Consider the following 17,972-nt stretch of genomic DNA (forward strand, 5'->3'; position numbering starts at 1 on the left):
GCCAATCAGTCCTGTAATATTAGGATGCCTTAGTCTACACATATTTGCAACAACTTCAAGAAAATTGTCCTCCTCTTTCAAGGATAATGCTGCATTATATATCTCTTTGACGTGTTGTTACCATGACTAGTTGTTGAATTTATTATTATATATCAATTTCTTGAGAAATTTCATATTTGGGTGATTGTTACATTATATTTTAGAATGAACAAAATCTATTTATCATCCATTCATTAAGGATAACAAGTTTCTAGTAAAATTATGTATTAGAACCATGTGAATTTTGGTTTTTTATTTTATTTTTATATTATATCATCCTCAATTGCATTAGAAACTCTATAACTTAACCAATCCTATATCATTGAGGTATTAATTTGATACGCCTTGGGAGACATAAACAACAAATAAATAATGGAAAATTGTAAAAATACTAATATCAATGGCTGATTTTGGATTATAACTTCAATCCAAAAAGAAAGATACATTTGATCTATAATTCGAGAGGTAGATCGACTCTTCCAAACAGCCTAAACGCCGTTACGAAGCCGTTACACAAATATATATATATAATAAAAAAATTATTCTTAATAAAATCTAAACAAGTCTTAAATTTATTTCTCTAAATAAGTAACTAAACCGTTGCGTTTCAGTCTGTTCTGTTCGCTCGAACCGGGATAAATATGCTGAGAGGAGCGACTCGCGCAGCAATCAACCCCTCTTTTGAGCTTTCGGTTTCAAACCCCTCCGCCTCTCCCGCTTTCCCCCTCCGCCTCTCCCGCTTTGGCGGTTTTGCTGAACAAACTTAAAGCTTATTTTTGCTAGCAAAATTTATATAAATCTTTCCCAACAATTCGAAAGGAAGGATTCGCTGTTGTTGATCCAACCACTCAGGATTTCGCAAATCACGTCAAATCTTAAAGCGGAGGGAGTAACGGGATGTCTCGTCACCGAGAAGACGATTATGAAGAGGAGGAAGATGATGAAGAGATAGAGGAAGAAGAGAACGAAGACTACAGGAGGAGGACAGGTGGGAGGAAGCGGGTTCGGTCCGATTTCATTGACGATGCAGCCATAGAGGACGATCATGACAAGGAATACAAAGATGAAGAAGACGAGAATGAGGAGCTATACGGTGGCCGCGGCCAGAAATATCGGAAGAGGGGTTCTGAGTTCTTCGACCTTGAGGCCCAGGTCGATAGTGACGATGAGGAAGAGGAAGATGAGGAGGCCGAAGACGGTAATGTTTCTTTTGTTGATCTCTTCTCATGTGCTGTTTAACTTAAATTACTACATATTTTTAGTGAGTGTCTGTATGTACTTGGAAAGTAGATTTTGCAACCACAATAAAATTGTGTGCTCTTAGTTTAGTCGCATCCTTCTGCTACTAAACTTGACCATTCAAAAGAGCATAATTATCAATGGTTATGTAAACAATTGCAGATTTTATTAATGATGCTGGAACTGACTTGCCTGATGAGAGTGGTGGTAGAAGAGCACATCGTCCATTGAATATGATGCCGGAGGATCAAGAGGATGTTGAAGAGATGGAGAGGCAAGTTTATGAAAGATACGCAAAGTCAAGCCACATTGAATATGGTGAGGATGCCACTGAGGTTGAACAACAAGATCTACTGCCGTCGGTAAAAGACCCCAAGTTGTGGCTGGTGAAATGTGCTGTAGGTTTTTCATCCATCTATAATGTTTTTTTTTGCAATAGATTTTCTACCTATTTTATTGTATTTTTCATGTTCCTCAACACTTGTCTTGTATAAATGCAAGATTGGTCGTGAGCGTGAGACTGCAATGTGCCTCATGCAAAAGTTTATGGACATGCCTGGCCTGCATATTAGATCAGTGGTTGCATTGGACTTTCTTAAAAATTACATATATGTTGAAGCCGATAAAGAAGCCCATGTGAAGGAGGTTTGTATAACTCCATTCATATAAAACTATTGTGTGGTTGTGTTTAGGTCTTTTCGTCATAAGAATCTGTTCAAAGATTATGTGAAATGACGGTTTTTTATGATCAGGCTTGTAAGGGTTTGCGCACGATATATAGTTCAGCCAAGGTCATGCTAGTTCCTATCAAAGAAATGACGGATGTTCTTTCTGTTAAAAGCAAAACTATTGAGATTTCCAGGGACACATGGGTTAGGATGAAACTTGGAATTTATAAAGGAGACCTTGCCAAGGTATGCATGTGTTTAGGTGCCCATTTAGTTTGTCTAACATGGAAAATTTTTCTAACATCCTAGATTTACATCTACAGGTTGTTGATGTAGACGATGTGCGACAAAAGGTGACAGTGAAGCTAATTCCAAGAATTGACTTACAACATATTGCTAATAAGTTGGTAAGAATTTATACTTGTTATTTATTTAAAAATAGTTCAACTTACAATTTTCAACATCATTTTCATGTTCCAATTATTTCCTAGAAAAGTTGAGAATGGTCTTGAAATGTGCTTTGTTGCTATAATACATTTTGTTTTAGTTGATTAGGACACTATTTAATTCTCATTTATAAGGTGCATACACTTACAAAATTATGCATGAATTTAGTGCGCCTATGAATGGATGAGTGTTTGTTCATAGATCTATAGATTTGCAATTTTTCTAAATGTTCTGATTAGGTTGTAAATATTTTCTCTATAGTGTCTGCTAACATAATTTGCATATTTGTAATAATGGCACTTTTATGCTGACTTAGCAATCTATTTCAACTTTTTTTTCTTGCTTTTCAAAATCCTTCAATATTGCAATTTTGATTTGTGGATTATCAAAATGGTAATCCTTTCCCCATGCATATATGCATTCATGGATTCATGATCTTGGATAATCATCTTTTAATCTCTTTGGAATAACCAACTTTTTTGGAGCAGTGATGACTGTTTTCTACAGCAGAGCACATCACAAGCTTGGCTTGCAGTTATCCTTCTCTTTTCATTTTGGTGCACGCCACATTATGTTTGTATAATGGAAGTGTTGACCCCTACATATAAAACCATGCTAAAAGAGGAAAAAAAGACGATTTAGGCAATGTGTGCTTTGACAAAATGCATCACTTAAGGGATCAAATAACCTCCGAATACCGAATGGATGGTATCGTTGTGATCAGGACACTAAACTCTGCTGGGTCGAGTCTCCTCGCAATCGAATCGGACGAGATCGGTCAAAAGGGACGACGACACCCAAAATTAAAGTGCAAGACTGATAAAACGATCCTCGATCGACGAATAGACTTCATCGTTGCATCCGGAATGTTGCCAACCTATGAAAATTACATTTTGTTTATTCCATTTGGAGTATCTAGATTGGTAACACAAATTTCAATGTAATGCAAAGATGCGCATATCAAGGAAATGAGGCCTCAAAGACGCTCGGACGAAATCCAATCGATAAACGGACAGAGCCATTGCGTCCGGAGAGTCGTCGACATTCAGGATATACATTTTATTTAATAAATTTGGATCGTTTGATGTGATGCCGCATATTTCAAAGGCGATCCAAATGTGATGCGAAGACACGCATCTCAATGAAATTTGCCTCTTCTGAGACGACATGACGTCCAATCATGAAATGGACTGCGTCAATGCATCCAGAATGTCGTCGGCATTAAGAATATACATTTTATTTGATTAAATTGGATCGTTTGAGGTGAATTCGTAAATTTCAAAGGAAATTCAAATATGTTGCAAAGGCTCGCATTTCGAGGGAGATTAGCCTTGACTATGATCAAACAATGTCCGATTGCAAAACTGACTGCATCATTGGGTCCAGAACACCGTCAATACTATGAATGCGCTGCCAATTTGTTCGAATAACGTTTTGCGCGCAAATCTAGACAATGAGCATTTCAAGGGAATTAAGCCTCGTCGTCGCCCAAACGACGTCCGATCTCGAAACGGACTGTGTCATTGCGACCGGGACATCGGCAATACCCTAATTCCACTATTAATTTGTATAATTCTGATATTCGGCGAATTGACACGTAAAACGAGGAAAGAATGCACAAAAAAATGAGACATTGCTCGCAAACCGATTAAATCACACAAATTGATGATTTGTTTTGGTTGATTAGCAATTTTTTGCCATTTCAAAGCCTAATTAATGGAATTTTCTTTTTTAAGGCAAGTTGAAAAGAGAAATCAAAAGTCAAATGTAAATCAGGAGACCATTTCATGCAAACCTCGTATTAGCTGCTCTGAATCCTGTGCAAAATCCCTGCCAAATCCCCGATATCCCACTGAAAATATCTTCTCCTCGGACGTCGCTAGGCTCGTTTAAGCTCAAGTCCTCGATTGGTCCAAGACTTCTCACGAGCTTCCTTGCAGCTCACGTCCCCCCCTCTGCCGTTCAAAACCTCCTATCTTTCTCAGCATGAATCCAAAAACTCCTCTCATTCTTCTTAGAAATTGCAAAGCAGGAGCATTAGAAGCAGCAGCTTGAGCTGCATGGAGCGTGTGAAACGGGATCCTTGCCTAGAAATGATCTCCTGGGGCATGGCAAGGATAAGGAGCTTGTTATGGAGTGGCTGAGGAATCCATGAAATGAGCATCGGGTAACTGCTTTGTACAGAGACATTTCTCTTCCAGCTATAGTGGGCCATGGTGGTATGGGGGAAGACAACTTCTAGTTAAAATGCCTTCCAGTTTCAGTTTTTTTCAACCTCTCGTTCTCTTGTCTGTCCCCAGTCAAAGCAATTCAAGCTCCCACCCATTTTCTTTCTCCGTCACCTGCTCTGCCTTCCGATCCCACGACCGGAAATCCCTCAACTCTTCTCAAAATCCCAAGTCCAGCCAGCTCACGCCTTCACCTTACTGGACTTCAAGCCGCCTCCACCTCACAGGGCAACGCCTGCATCAAGTTCAGCTGCAAAAATCCAAGTCCCCACTCAAACCTTCACCATCAATTTAATAGCTTTCATCTCCACTTTACTGGACAGAAATTGGAGCAGACGAGCAGCTTTCAATACAAAGATTCCCATCTCGTTTTTTCACGTGGAGCTTATTGTTTGAGTTCCTCTACTAACAGCCTACTTACATCCTCATACCTGTGCAATCCAAGGCCCATCTCATTCTAAGTTCAAGCAGCCATTCTCATCTCAAATTTTTGGCCCATTAAATATGTACCATCAAACCTCTAATCCTGAGGGAATTATTCAGCTTAGGTTGTCTTAGAACTATCTTTGTTTACATCTTCCACTATGGATATCTAAAACCGAGAAAGCTACAGCTTCCACAGACCAACCAAACGACTCAGGAGAAGAAGAAGATACAATCCATGGCCTTGGTTTCGGATGTCTGATAGATATTAGAGGATCTAATCAAACCGTGATTTTGTTCATAGTGCAATGGCTTTCCAATTGAATGGGGAGTTTGATATATTCAAGATTTTTTTTTTATTGTAATTGTTATGTATGTGTATATGTAAGAGCGATAAAAAAAAAGAGAAAGAAAAGAAAAAAAAAAAAAGAAATGTGTTGTGTTTGTGCATCTCGTCGACTCTACAACCATCGCGAAGGTATGAATTTCCAACTCAGATTATCGTTTTGTTGTTCGCAGCGGACCAGAAAACCGCCTATGCACGCCTTTGTTGCGCGTGGTGGGATAGAACGCCTGTTCGATACTTACGACGAAGCGGGCAATCACCAAAACCCTACTTTAATGTTCGTGGCAAATCGGAGAACCGTCCTAAGAATGCCTTTGTTGCGCGTGGTGGGATGCGGCCCCGGTGCGGCACGTACGGCGAAGCGTCACTCATAAGTACCCACGAGCGGGGGGAAAACAAACTGTCTAAAAAAAAAAAAAATAAAAAATAATTTTATTAAATTTTTTTTTTAAAACCCCACGCACGCCTTTGTTGGCGTGGTGGGCGAAAAATAAAAAAAATCACCGCCGCGGTGTCTCACAAACACCAACCGTGCACATCTTTGTTGACGTGGCGGGTAGGCGGCCTCTTGGTTTTTTCTCGTAAACGGGGGAGACGCCGGGAGGCTGCCAAAATTTTGTCTGAAAAAGACAAAGACTTGTAAACTTTTGGACTGCATTGGAGTTGGACAAAAAGATAGAATTTTGACTAAAACTTGAACTTGCAAGCATTTGATTCAAATTCGAAGTGGAGTCAATGTGACATGGAACTTGATTTGAGCAAGAACTTGAATTGAACCTCAAATTGAACTTAACTTGAATTTAACTCAATAATTCAAAATTGAACTTAACTTGAATTTAGCTCCCATGAGTTATTGCCCCACTACGAATATTATATATAATATACAAACAAATGCCAAAGAACTACAACGAATACAAGCATCTACGAACAAGGCAGCAGATTAGTTAGTCCACTATGATCCACCTGCAGAAAAAAATGAGTAGTGCACGACAGTCAACCTGTGTAAAGCAGCGAACAACTCTATTCAAAAGCTGCTACGCCGCTCCACCGGATCCGCGATGTTCTTGGAAGCGGACAGAAGGTGTTTCACGAATATTCTAAAATACCCTCTCACATGCACTGTAGTTTGTACACACTTAGGTACACTAAAAGAAGGTATACAATCAACACCCGCAAGGGCCCCGGCGAGCGTGTTATTGGTACACACGTGACGTCTAGGGATGCTGCGCAGGTTATTAAATTTAAACCCGATCCTCCTTAACAAGTAAAAAGAGTCGACATTGTTTAATCATGAAATGCCCCCAAACACCCGCAAGGGCCCCGACGCGCGTGTTATTGGTACACACGTGACGTCTAGGGATGCTGCGCGGGTTATTATATTTAAACCCGATCCTCCTTAACAGGTAAAAGGAGTTGACAGGGTTTAATCATGAAATGCCCCCAAACACCCGTATGGGCCCCGACGAGCGTGTTATTGGTACACACGTGACGTTTAGAGATGCTGCGCGGGTCAACAAGTAAATTCAAGTTCAAACCCGATCCTTATATACAGATCAATAGAAGTCGACAAGGTTCGAACCAACAAACAAATATATGGTTGTGGCGACCAGTGCATTTGTTTTAACATATTCATATTAGGCATTCAAGGCCTAAAATCAATAGAATTCACTAACAAAGGCACAAAGCCTACAAAATCCGATCCCCTATCGGCAAGTTGATAGGGTTGACAAGGTTTAACATATGGAAATGACCTCAAACATCTCGATGATGGCCGTGTTGAATGCAGATCTCAACCGGAGGGGTTCCCAAATAATTTCAATTATCTCCCAAATATCTAAAGTTCATTTTAAATATTCCAAAGCTCCACTCAAATGTTCGAAAATTCAAAATTTTAAAAATTCCAAAATAAAAAAATATTTAAAATTGAAATAAATCCATCAATTTCTTAAAGTAAAATCCATCCACCCTCCGCAATAGTTTATCGGGGTGGACAAATTAAATTTTACCTCAGCTTACAAAAGAGCTAAATGTCTAGTCAAAAATATCACTAGGATCTATTATCAAACAACCTCCTGCCAGTAAGGATGTGATACGTGTTCTCTGACCGGCGATTCGTCGTCAAATGGCACCGCAGGATAAACGGTTATGACCCGGGGCCCTCTGAACCAAGTGGTTTTGCCGCCAAATGGCTCCACAAAATACCGGTTATGGCCAGGGCCGATACGCTCCTTAATGGCATCAAATCCTTGAGATATGAATCAATAGGATATGATCGATAGGGCACAAAGCCCTCTGTTAGCTAAGGTGGATTCAAATTTGTCCCCTTAGACAAATATTCAACCCACGTCTACAAGGTCCCCTTGGACGAAGCAACCCATGACTGCCGAGAAGGATCCTTCTGTCAGGTTGGGTCGACTACCTCCTTTGACTAAGTAGACAAGGGACCACGATGGCCCGGGACGATGAAACCATGAGATCTTGATCGGGTCTATCATCCATTCCCCCACCATCCGCTTTAAGTTTAAGATGGTGAAAATTTTTATTTTAAATATAAAATTTCCCAAATTCCCAAACTTCCCAAAATTTTTCAAATCCATACCTAATGCTGCTTCTATATGCTAGATAATACGTATCATCTACGTATCTGATTGACGACTAGCCTTAATCAAAAGTTCTCTCGTGATCGAGAGGGGTAATTAACTATAAGGGCTTGCGCCTTTAGGAAACCAGAACTCAGATCATAAAGTCCTCGCAAAATGAGGGCAAAATATCTGGGTAGTGTCTTATCTACAAACCCATCTGCCTTCCAAAATTTACCTCAGAACTTACTCCGTTAAAACTCCCTCGCCGAATAAAAAAGAAATCGCGCGACGCGAAGGCCGGGGCCGAATTTTAGGAGCCCATAGATTTCTGGCGACTCCACTGGGGAATGATTTCTCTTTCCATCTCTGGCTAGTCATTTATAGGCTATAGTAGCAGCAAAAAAAAGTAATGATAATATTTAGCTCTATACGGTGAACATTAAGATGTGACATTTGGTCCTTATATCCAAAGATCCATCACTTAAAGGTCCCAATAGAGCTAAAAGTTACCATCTTTCATGATGATATAGCAAAGAAAGAATAAAGATGTGTACGGTGAGAATCGGGGTGTGACACTTGGATGCATATCTAAGAATCCACTGACGAAAGGTCCCGACATAAGTAAAAATAAATATGGAGACCCACATCTCTAGAAAAATTTTTAAATAATGGTGTGACATCTAGTGTGTACCCCTAGAGATCCACCATCAAAGAAATTCATCAAAAGTGGATCTCAAAGATGACCCCTATAAAAAATATTCTTGATGGTCGACACCTTGAGGAAACCTCAAAGAAATCCCATCACTTCATATATTCTCTCAGACTGAAGGAGATTATCGTCTGACCTTCATCAGTGACGTTCTTCTCAAAGAGCAAGCGGATGAAATAAAATAGATTTTCTATGAATTCAGGAATTGCTTTGTTTGGACATATGCTGAAATGTCTAGCTTATCCTCTGATGTGGAGATTCACAGATTAGCCATCAAATTAGATGCCGCATCTACCAAACAAGCTCCAAGGAGAATGATATTTGGGATTGAAGAATAGGTGATTGTTGAAACAAAAAAGCTTATAGAGGCAGGCTTCATCCGATAAGAAAAATATATCGATTGGATTGCAAATATCATCCCGGTGAAGAAGAAGAACGGTCAGATTCGTGTCTGTATCAATTTTTGGGACCTCAATAAGGCGTGCCCAAAAGATAATTTTCTGCTCTAAGTATCAAAAGTTATAGTTGATAACACTTTCAACTGTGATATGTTCTTCTTCACGGATGGATCATCAGGATGTAATTAACTTAAGATGGCGACTGAAAATGAAAAGCACACATCATTCAGAACATCTATAAACATATTCTACTACACAATCATGTCATTCGGTCTAAGGAACACTAGTGCCACCTATCAATTGATAATAACACGTGTATTTGTTGAGCTAATACATCAAAAGGCCAAGCGCTATGTTCCTGATGCTGAGGAGATCAATCATCCCACACTAAAAAAAAATTGTTAGCAAATTTGTATCCAACTGGGAATGACCTTTCATCATCGAGAGATGTACCAGGGAGGAGCTTATCAGTTATTTGACTTGGAGGGTCGGAGACTTATGCCGCCGATCAACAGTCGATATCTAATGAAATACCACACATAAAATTGCCCAAGAAAATGCTATGTATTTCGTACATGTTTTTGAAATTCTCTTGTGTAGCAAGAATGCATTTCATAATCTCCCGTCATACTGGGGGCATTTTAAATATTTATTCGGGTCGACATCACGATGCGTGCCGAGATCCCCGAATAAATATTTAAAATTTTAAAATACAAAGCCTATCAAAAATCTCTCTATGAGACAGGGGGCATTTTAAATATTTATTTGGGTTGACATCGTGCTATGCGCCGAGATCCCCAAATAAATTTTTAAAATTTTAAAATTCCAAATTTATTCTATCCCAAAATGTCCCTATAAGACGGGGCATTTTAAATATTCATTTGGGTCGACATCGTACTACACTACGAGATCCCCAAATGAATATTTAAAATCTTGAAATTCCAAATTTATTTCATTCTAAACTGTCCCTGCAAGACAGGGGCATTTTAAATATTTATTCGGGTCGACATCGCACTGCGACCGAGATTCCTGAATAAATATTTAAAATCATCAATTCAAATATTCTTTTGTGTTAAAGATTATAAATACTTGTCTTTCAAAGTATATACAAGTGATCTTTCAAAAGATAGAGACAACACATTCTACAACAAACCAATACTCAAAAGTCAAGAAAGAGACTTTTGTGACTACACACTCCAACAAATTGAGCCAAAAAAGCTTGAAGTCTTCCAACAGCCTGAAGCTTAAGGTTCGAATGGGTGTAAAAGGTCGGATCCAACATGCCCAAATATGGCTGGATCGCTTGCAGCTCCGTCTACTCAACAAGCCATAAGAAAGGCCTTAGTAGCGGAACCCCCACTTCGTCAACCCGTCAGTAAGGACTGCAGGAAGAACGAAGGCTAATTTGACTCGACAAGTTCTAGTAGTCGTAGTCCACAAGATGCTCCTAATTGACCGGAGAATCAAAGTTCCAGTGGAAAGGATGAGTCTCGAGCAATTATAAATGCTCGTAGAATTTAAATCTGCAACGACAAAGAATGATTTTGAATATGTCAACTTTAGCAGATTCAGCGTTGGAAAAGCGCAATTCTCATATCTCAAGTCTGCAGCCTGAGTGGGTGTAAAAGACCGGATTCAACACGTCCAAATATGGCTGGATCGCTGGCAGCTCTGTCTACTCAATACGCCATAAAAAAGCCGCAGTAGAGGAACCTCCATTTCAGCAACCAGAGAACGAAGAGCAATCAAATCCTAGCTCACCCAATATGACAAGCTCAAGTGACTCAGATTGAAGCCTCGCTAAGTGGTTAAGGATCAAGATGTTACCAATATTTGGTATTATCAATCAAATCTAAAACCTGCACATTTTCTAATAAGTCCGCAGCACAAAGCACAGGACTAGAAAAAGCCATAATCTCCAAAATTTTAGCTAAAACTATGACCACTAACCACAACTAGTGGCCATAGTGATAACGCTCACAACCACCCTTGGATACAGGGGGCATTTTAAATATTTATTTGGGTCGATATCGCGCCGTGTGCCGAGATCTCCAAATAAATATTTAAAATTATCAATTCAAATGTTCTTTTATCCTAAAGGATTCAAATGCTTCTTTTTCAAAGTATATGCAGGTGATTTTTCAAAAGTAAGAGACACCATCTTCTCCAACGTACTAAGACTCAAAAGTCAAGAAAGAGACTTTTGTGGCTGCACGCTCCTACAAATTGAGCCGAAAAAACTTGAAGTCTTCCAACAACCTGAAGCTTAAGGTTTGAATGAGTGTAAAAGATCGGATCCAACACGCCCAAATATGGCCGGATCGCTGGCAGCTCCGTCTACTCAACAAGCCATAAGAAAGGCCGTAGTAGCGGAACCCCCACTTCGTCAATCCATCAGTAGGGACTGTAGGAAGCACGAAGGCAAATTTGATTCAACTTGTTTGAGTGATCGTAGTCCACCAGATTCTCTCAAATGACTGGAGAATCAAAGTTTCAGTGGAAGGATGAGTCTTGAACAACCAACGAATGTTCGTAGGCTCCAAAATCTGCAACCACAAAGGATGACTCCATATCTGCCAACTTCAGTAAAATTAGCATTGGGGAAGCGCAATTCTCATAGCTCAAGTCTGAAGCCTGAGTGAGTGTAAAAGACCGGATACAACACGTCAAAATATGACCTGATCGCTGGCAGCTCTGTCTACTCAATACACCATAAAAAAGGCCGTAATAGAGGAACCTCCATCTCAGCAACCAGAGGACAAATAACTATCAAATTCTAGCTCTCTCGATCTGATGAACTCAAGTGATTGAGATTAGTCTTCTCAAGTGGTTAAGGATCAAGATGCTACCTACGTTCGGTACTATCAACTTAATCCAGAACCTGCAAAATCCTTCAACAAATCCGTAAAGCACAAAGCGAGGATCGAAGGAATTTTTCTTCAACAAGTCCGTCAAAGCAAAAAGCAGAGGATCGAAGAAAATTATCCCAAAGTTCACACAAAGCCTAAGGCTGAACTGAGAGGATTCATCATCTACAAGTCCGTTATGCACAAAACTCTGGACCGATAACTTTTTGCCATCGACCTTATACGAACCCAAAAGGTTTATGTCACTGGCATCTACTCCTTCATCAAGCCCGCAAAAGCAAGAAGCATAGGGCCGAATGTATAAAAACTATCTCACAAGTCAATAAAGATAAATAAGGTAATTCTCCATCAATATCCGCAGCACAAAGCACAGGGCAAAAGAAATAAGTATCTCAATTATCTATTGTTACATCGAAGAGATCTTTGAAGAAAGAAAATATTAGTGTGACATCAAAGTGAGCTTTTGGAGATCCACTAAATGAAGACCCCAGCATGACATCCAAATAAGCTTTTGGAGATCCGATAAATGAAGACATTTATGTGTGACATCCAGAATAAATATCTAATGATTCACAGGGTCAATCATCATACAACAAACGTGATTCGCTCTGGACGCGAATTACATTTGTTGGGGGGCATTTGTTGACCCCTACACATAAAACCATGCGAAAAGAGGCGAAAAAGACGGTTTAGGCAATGTGTGCTTTGACAAAATGCATCACTTAAGGGATCAAATAACCTCCGAATACCGAATGGATGGTATCGTTGTGATCAGGACACTGAACTCTGCTGGGTCGAGGCTCCTCGCAATCGAATCGGACGAGATCGGTCAAAAGGGACGACCGACACCCGAAATTAAAGTGCAAGACTGATAAAACGATCCCGATCGACGAATAGACTTCATCGTTGCATCCAGAATGTTGCCAACCTATGAAAATTACATTTTGTTTATTCCATTTGGAGTATCTAGATTGGTAACACAAATCCCAATGTAATGCAAAGATGCGCATATCAAGGAAATGAGGCCTCAAAGACGCTCGGACGAAATCCAATCGATAAACGGACAGAGCCATTGCGTCCGGAGAGTCGTCGACATTCAGGATATACATTTTATTTAATAAATTTGGATCGTTTGATGTGATGTCGCAGATTTCAAAGGCGATCCAAATGTGATGCGAAGTCACGCATCTCAATTAAATTTGCCTCTTCGGAGACTACATGACGTTCAATCATGAAACGGACTGCGTCATTGCTTCCAGAACGTCGTCAACATTAAGTGTATACATTTTATTTGATTAAATTGCATCATTTGAGGTGACGTCGTAAATATCAAAGGCTATTCAAATATGTTGCAAAGGCAAGCATTTCGAGGGAGATTAGCCTCGACTATCATCAAACAATGTTTAATCGCAAAACGGAATGCATCATTGGGTCTAGAAAACCGTCAATACTATGAATGCGCTGTCAATTTGTTCGAATAAGGTTTTGCGCGCAAATCTAGACAACGAGCATTTCAAGGGAATTAAGCCTCGTCATCGCCCAAACGACGTCCGATCACGAAACGGACTGTGTCATTGCGACCGAGACATCGACAATACCCTAATTCCACTATTAATTTGTATAATTTTGATATTCGGCGAATTGACATGTAAAACGAGGAAAGAATGCACAAAAAAACGAGACATTGCTCGCAAACCGAGGAAATCACACAAATTGATGATTTGTTTTGGTTGATTAGCAATTTTTTGCCATTTCAAAGCCTAATTAATGGAATTTTCTCTTTTAAGTCAAGTGGAAAAGAGAAATCAAAAGTCAAATGTGAATCAGGAGACCATGTCATGCAAACCTCATATTAGCTGCTCTGAATCCTGTGCAAAATCCCTACCAAATCCCCGATATCCCGCTGAAAATATCTTCTCCTCGGATGTCGCTAGGCTCGTTTAAACTCAAGTCCTTGATTGGTCCAAGACTTCTCACGAGCTTCCTTGTAGCTCACGGCCCCCCTCTGCCGTTCAAAACCTCCTATCTGTCTCAGCATGAATCCAAAAATTCCTCTCATTCTTCTTAGAATATGCAAAGCAGGAGCATCAGAAGCAACAGCTTGAGCTGCACGGAGCGCGTGAAACGGGATCCTTGCCTAGAAATGATCTCATGGGGCATGGCAAGGATAAGGAGCTTGTTATGGAGTGGCTGAGGAATCCATCAAATGAGCATCGGGTAACTACTTTGTACAGAAACATTTCTCTTCCAGCTATAGTGGGCCATGGTGGTATGGGGGAAGACAACTTCCAGTTAAAACGCCTTCCAGTTTCAGCTTTCTTCAACCTCTCGTTCTCTTGTCTGTCCCCAATCAAAGCAATTCAAGCTCCCACCCGTTTTCTTTCTCCGTCACCTGCTCTGCCTTCCGATCCCACGACCGGAAATCCCTCCACAACTCTTCTCAAAATCCCAAGTCCAGCCAGCTCACGCCTTCACCTTACTGGACTTCAAGCCGCCTCCACCTCACAGGGCAACGCCTGCATCTGTTCGTCTCAAGTTCAGCTGCAAAAATCCAAGTCCCCACTCAAACCTTCACCATCAATTTAATAGCTTTCATCTCCACTTTACTGGACAGTAATTGGAGCAGACAAGCAGCTTTCCATACAAAGATTCCCATCTCGTTGTTTCACGTGGAGCTTATTGTTTGAGCTCCTCTACTAACAGCCTACTTACATCCTCATACATGTGCAATCCTAGGACTATCTCATTCTAAGTTCAAGCAGCCATTCCCATCTCAAATTTTGGCCCATTAAATCTATACCATCAAACCTCTAATCCTAAGGGAATTGTTCAGCTTAGGTTGTCTTAGAACTATCTTTGTTTACATCTTCCACTATGGATCTCTAAAACCGAGAAAGCTACAGCTCCCACAGACCAATCAAACGACTCAGGAGAAGAAGAAGACACAATCTATTACCTTAGTTTCAGATCTCTGATAGATATTAGAGGATCTAATCAAACCGTGACTTTGTTCCTAGTGCAATGGCTTTCCAATTGAATGGGGAGTTTGATACAGTCAAGATTTTTTTTATTTTTTTTTATTGTAACTGTTATGTATGTGTATATGTAAGAGCGATAAAAAAAAGAGAAATAAAAGAAAAAAAAGGAAATGTGTTGTGTTTGTGCATATCGCAGACTCTACAACCATCGCAATGGTATGAATTTCCAACTCAGATTCTCGTTTTGTTGTTCGCAGCGGACCAGAAAACCGCCTATGCACGCCTTTGTTGCGCGTGGTGGGATAGAATGTCTTTTCGATGCTTGCGACGAAGCGGGAAATCAGCAAAACCCTACTTCAATATTCGTGGCAAACCGGAGAACCGTCCTATGCATGCCTTTGTTGCGCGTGGTGGGATGGGGCCCTGGTGCTGCACGTACGGCGAAACGGGGTCACTCATAAATACCCCCGAGCGGGGGGAAAGCAAACTGTCTAAAAAAAATAAAAAATAAAAAATACTTTTCATTAAAAAATGCTTTTTAAAACCCCATGCACGCCTTTGTTGGCGTGGTAGGCGAAAAACAAAAAAATCACCGCTGCGGTGTCTCACAAACACCAACCGTGGACGTCTTTGTTGACATGGCGGGTAGGCGGCCTCTTGGTTTTTTCCCCTAAACGGGGGAGACGCCGGGAGGTTTCCGAAATTTTGTTTGAAAAAGACAAGGACTTGTAAACTTTTGGACTGCATTGGACTTGGACAAAAAGACAGAATTTTGACTAAAACTTGAACTTGCAAGCATTTGATTCAAATTCGAAATGAAGTCAATGTGACATGGAACTTGATTTGAGCAAGAACTTGAATTGAACATCAAATTGAACTTAACTTGAATTTAACTCAATAATTCAAACTTGAACTTAATTGAAGAAATAAGGGACCTAAATGACAATAAGCCAAATTTGAATGAACATGAATATTAAGAGAAATATAATTAGTGATGAGCCAATTTGTACTCAAATGAAACAAATAAAAGCTTAATTTTGACATTAAAAATTTGGACTCGAATGTGATTTGAGTTATAATGACATTGAGCTCATACTTGAACTCAAGTGAACTTGGCATTGAATAATGCTTATGAACAACAGTATAAGCCTATAAGGAATTTCAAATGAATATTAAATAGTCACTTTCAAGTATATAATGGCTTGCAAGCAAACAAGGACCCATGTGTAAATCCTTTCCAAACTTTGACATGAAACTTTTGAATGATATTTTCTAATATGTAAAGATCATTTTAATTAAGATGAAGATGTTGATAAGTGATGATATTAGACTTATCATGCATATTGAATCATCAAAGTAAGAAGTTTGCAAATGAAGTTCATTTGTAAGCAATAAAAGAAGACTAAGGAACTTGGTTTGATTATAAACTCATAATATAAGCTTTTGGACCGTACCAATTGATTCATAATATTGGAGCTAGTTCATTCCTAATTTATTTGTAGTGAATGTATTGATTCACTAGAAAGGCTCTTGATGAATATGATGATTCAAGGTTTTCTTGTAACCAATGCCAAAGTATTCACCTACAATCATGCACAAGGGATGTAACATGTTAGTGAGCAACATTAGAAGAGCCATAAGGAATAGAAACATTTATAATGTTCAATAATTCAATCATCATTTGATTTGCAAGCAACCATCAACAAGGATTAAGGACATATGATCTACCCACAAGCAAATATCAAAAAGAGAGATGCAATAATATCTTCATGCTTACAAAGTCTTCAATGAGTATTCGTCATTTCAATGAAGAATTTCAAACTCATCACGCACATTAAACTATCTTTGAAGGAAAAGAATTTGCAAGGGTAATCTATTTGCAAGTGATAAGAAGATGGTGAGAAAGACAGCTTGATTACAAAGCCATGATACGAAGACAAAAGATCTGCAACACATATGATCTCTCTACGAAGACAAATGTATGTGTCACATGTCACCCAGGGGTAGATGCAGAAAGGCTTCAGTGAATGCAGTATCCTGATGCAATTTCAGTCTATGATGGAAGACATCTACCTACCTACATGCAGCAGTAGCGGATGCACTGAAAAGTCCAAAGACCACAACAAAGTGCATAAGAAATATGACAGAGACAAGCTCCCACGAGTTCTTGCCCCGCTACGAATATTACATATAATCTACAAACAAATTCCAAAGAACTACAATGAATACTAGCATCTACGAACAAGGGAGGAGATTGGTTAGTCCACTACGATCCACCTGCAGAACGCAACGAGTAGTGCACGACAGTCAACCTGTATAAAGCAGCGAACAACTCTATTAAAAAGCTACTACGCCGCGCCACCGAATCCGCGATGTTCTTGGAAGCGGACAGAAGGCATTTCACAAATATTCTAAAATACCCTCTCACGTGCACTGTAGTTTGTACACACTTAGGTACACTAAAAGAGGGTATACAATCAACACCCGCAAGGGCCCCGGCGATCGTGTTATTGGTACACACGTGACGTCTAGGGATGCTGCACGGGTTATTAAATTTAAACCCGATCCTCCTTAAAAGATAAAAGGAATCGATAGGGTTTAATCATGAAATGCCCCCAAACACCCGTATGGGCCCCGACGAGCGTGTTATTGGTACACACGTGACGTCTAGGGATGCTGCGCGGGTCAACAAGTGAATTCAAGTTCAAACCCGATCCTTCTATACAGATCAATAGAAGTCGACAAAGTTCGAACCAACAAACAAATATATGGTTGTGGCGACCAGTGCATTTGTTTTAACATATTCATATTAGGTCTTCAAGGCCTAAAATCAATAGAATTCACTAACAAAGGCACGAAGCCTACGAAATCTGATCCCCTATCGGCAAGTTGATAGGGTTGACAAGGTTTAACATATGGAAATTACCTCAAACACCCCGATGATGGCCGTGTTGAATGCATATCTCAACCGGAGGGGTTTCCAAATATTTTCAAATATCTCCCAAATATCCAAAGTTCATTTTAAATATTCCAAAGCTCCACTCAAAT

The 17,972-nt window shown here is 39.8% G+C and overlaps 1 protein-coding gene across 1 annotated transcript; it reads left to right on the forward strand.

The window, feature by feature from the left end:
- The first annotated feature begins 694 nt into the window (after positions 1-694).
- Positions 695-14,532, forward strand: LOC114580806 (putative transcription elongation factor SPT5 homolog 1). Its single transcript, XM_028699447.1, has 7 exons — positions 695-1,237; positions 1,441-1,676; positions 1,780-1,923; positions 2,031-2,192; positions 2,270-2,353; positions 5,564-5,741; positions 14,015-14,532. The coding sequence occupies exons 1-7, from the start codon at positions 937-939 to the stop codon at positions 14,530-14,532; spliced, it is 1,623 nt and encodes a 540-aa protein (XP_028555280.1). The 5' UTR covers positions 695-936.
- Positions 14,533-17,972: the final 3,440 nt, after the last annotated feature.

This window comes from Dendrobium catenatum, unplaced genomic scaffold (assembly GCF_001605985.2).
Source record: "Dendrobium catenatum unplaced genomic scaffold, ASM160598v2 fragScaff_scaffold_1288, whole genome shotgun sequence".
Taxonomy (NCBI): domain Eukaryota; kingdom Viridiplantae; phylum Streptophyta; class Magnoliopsida; order Asparagales; family Orchidaceae; genus Dendrobium; species Dendrobium catenatum.

Coding starts and splice junctions, on each gene's coding strand:
- LOC114580806 (XM_028699447.1), top strand. CDS start 937: ATGTCTCGTCACCGAGAAGACGATTATGAAGAGGAGGAAGATGATGAA. Junction 1,238..1,440: donor AGATGAGGAGGCCGAAGACG/GTAATGTTTCTT, acceptor AAACAATTGCAG/ATTTTATTAATGATGCTGGA. Junction 1,924..2,030: donor AAGAAGCCCATGTGAAGGAG/GTTTGTATAACT, acceptor TTTTATGATCAG/GCTTGTAAGGGTTTGCGCAC.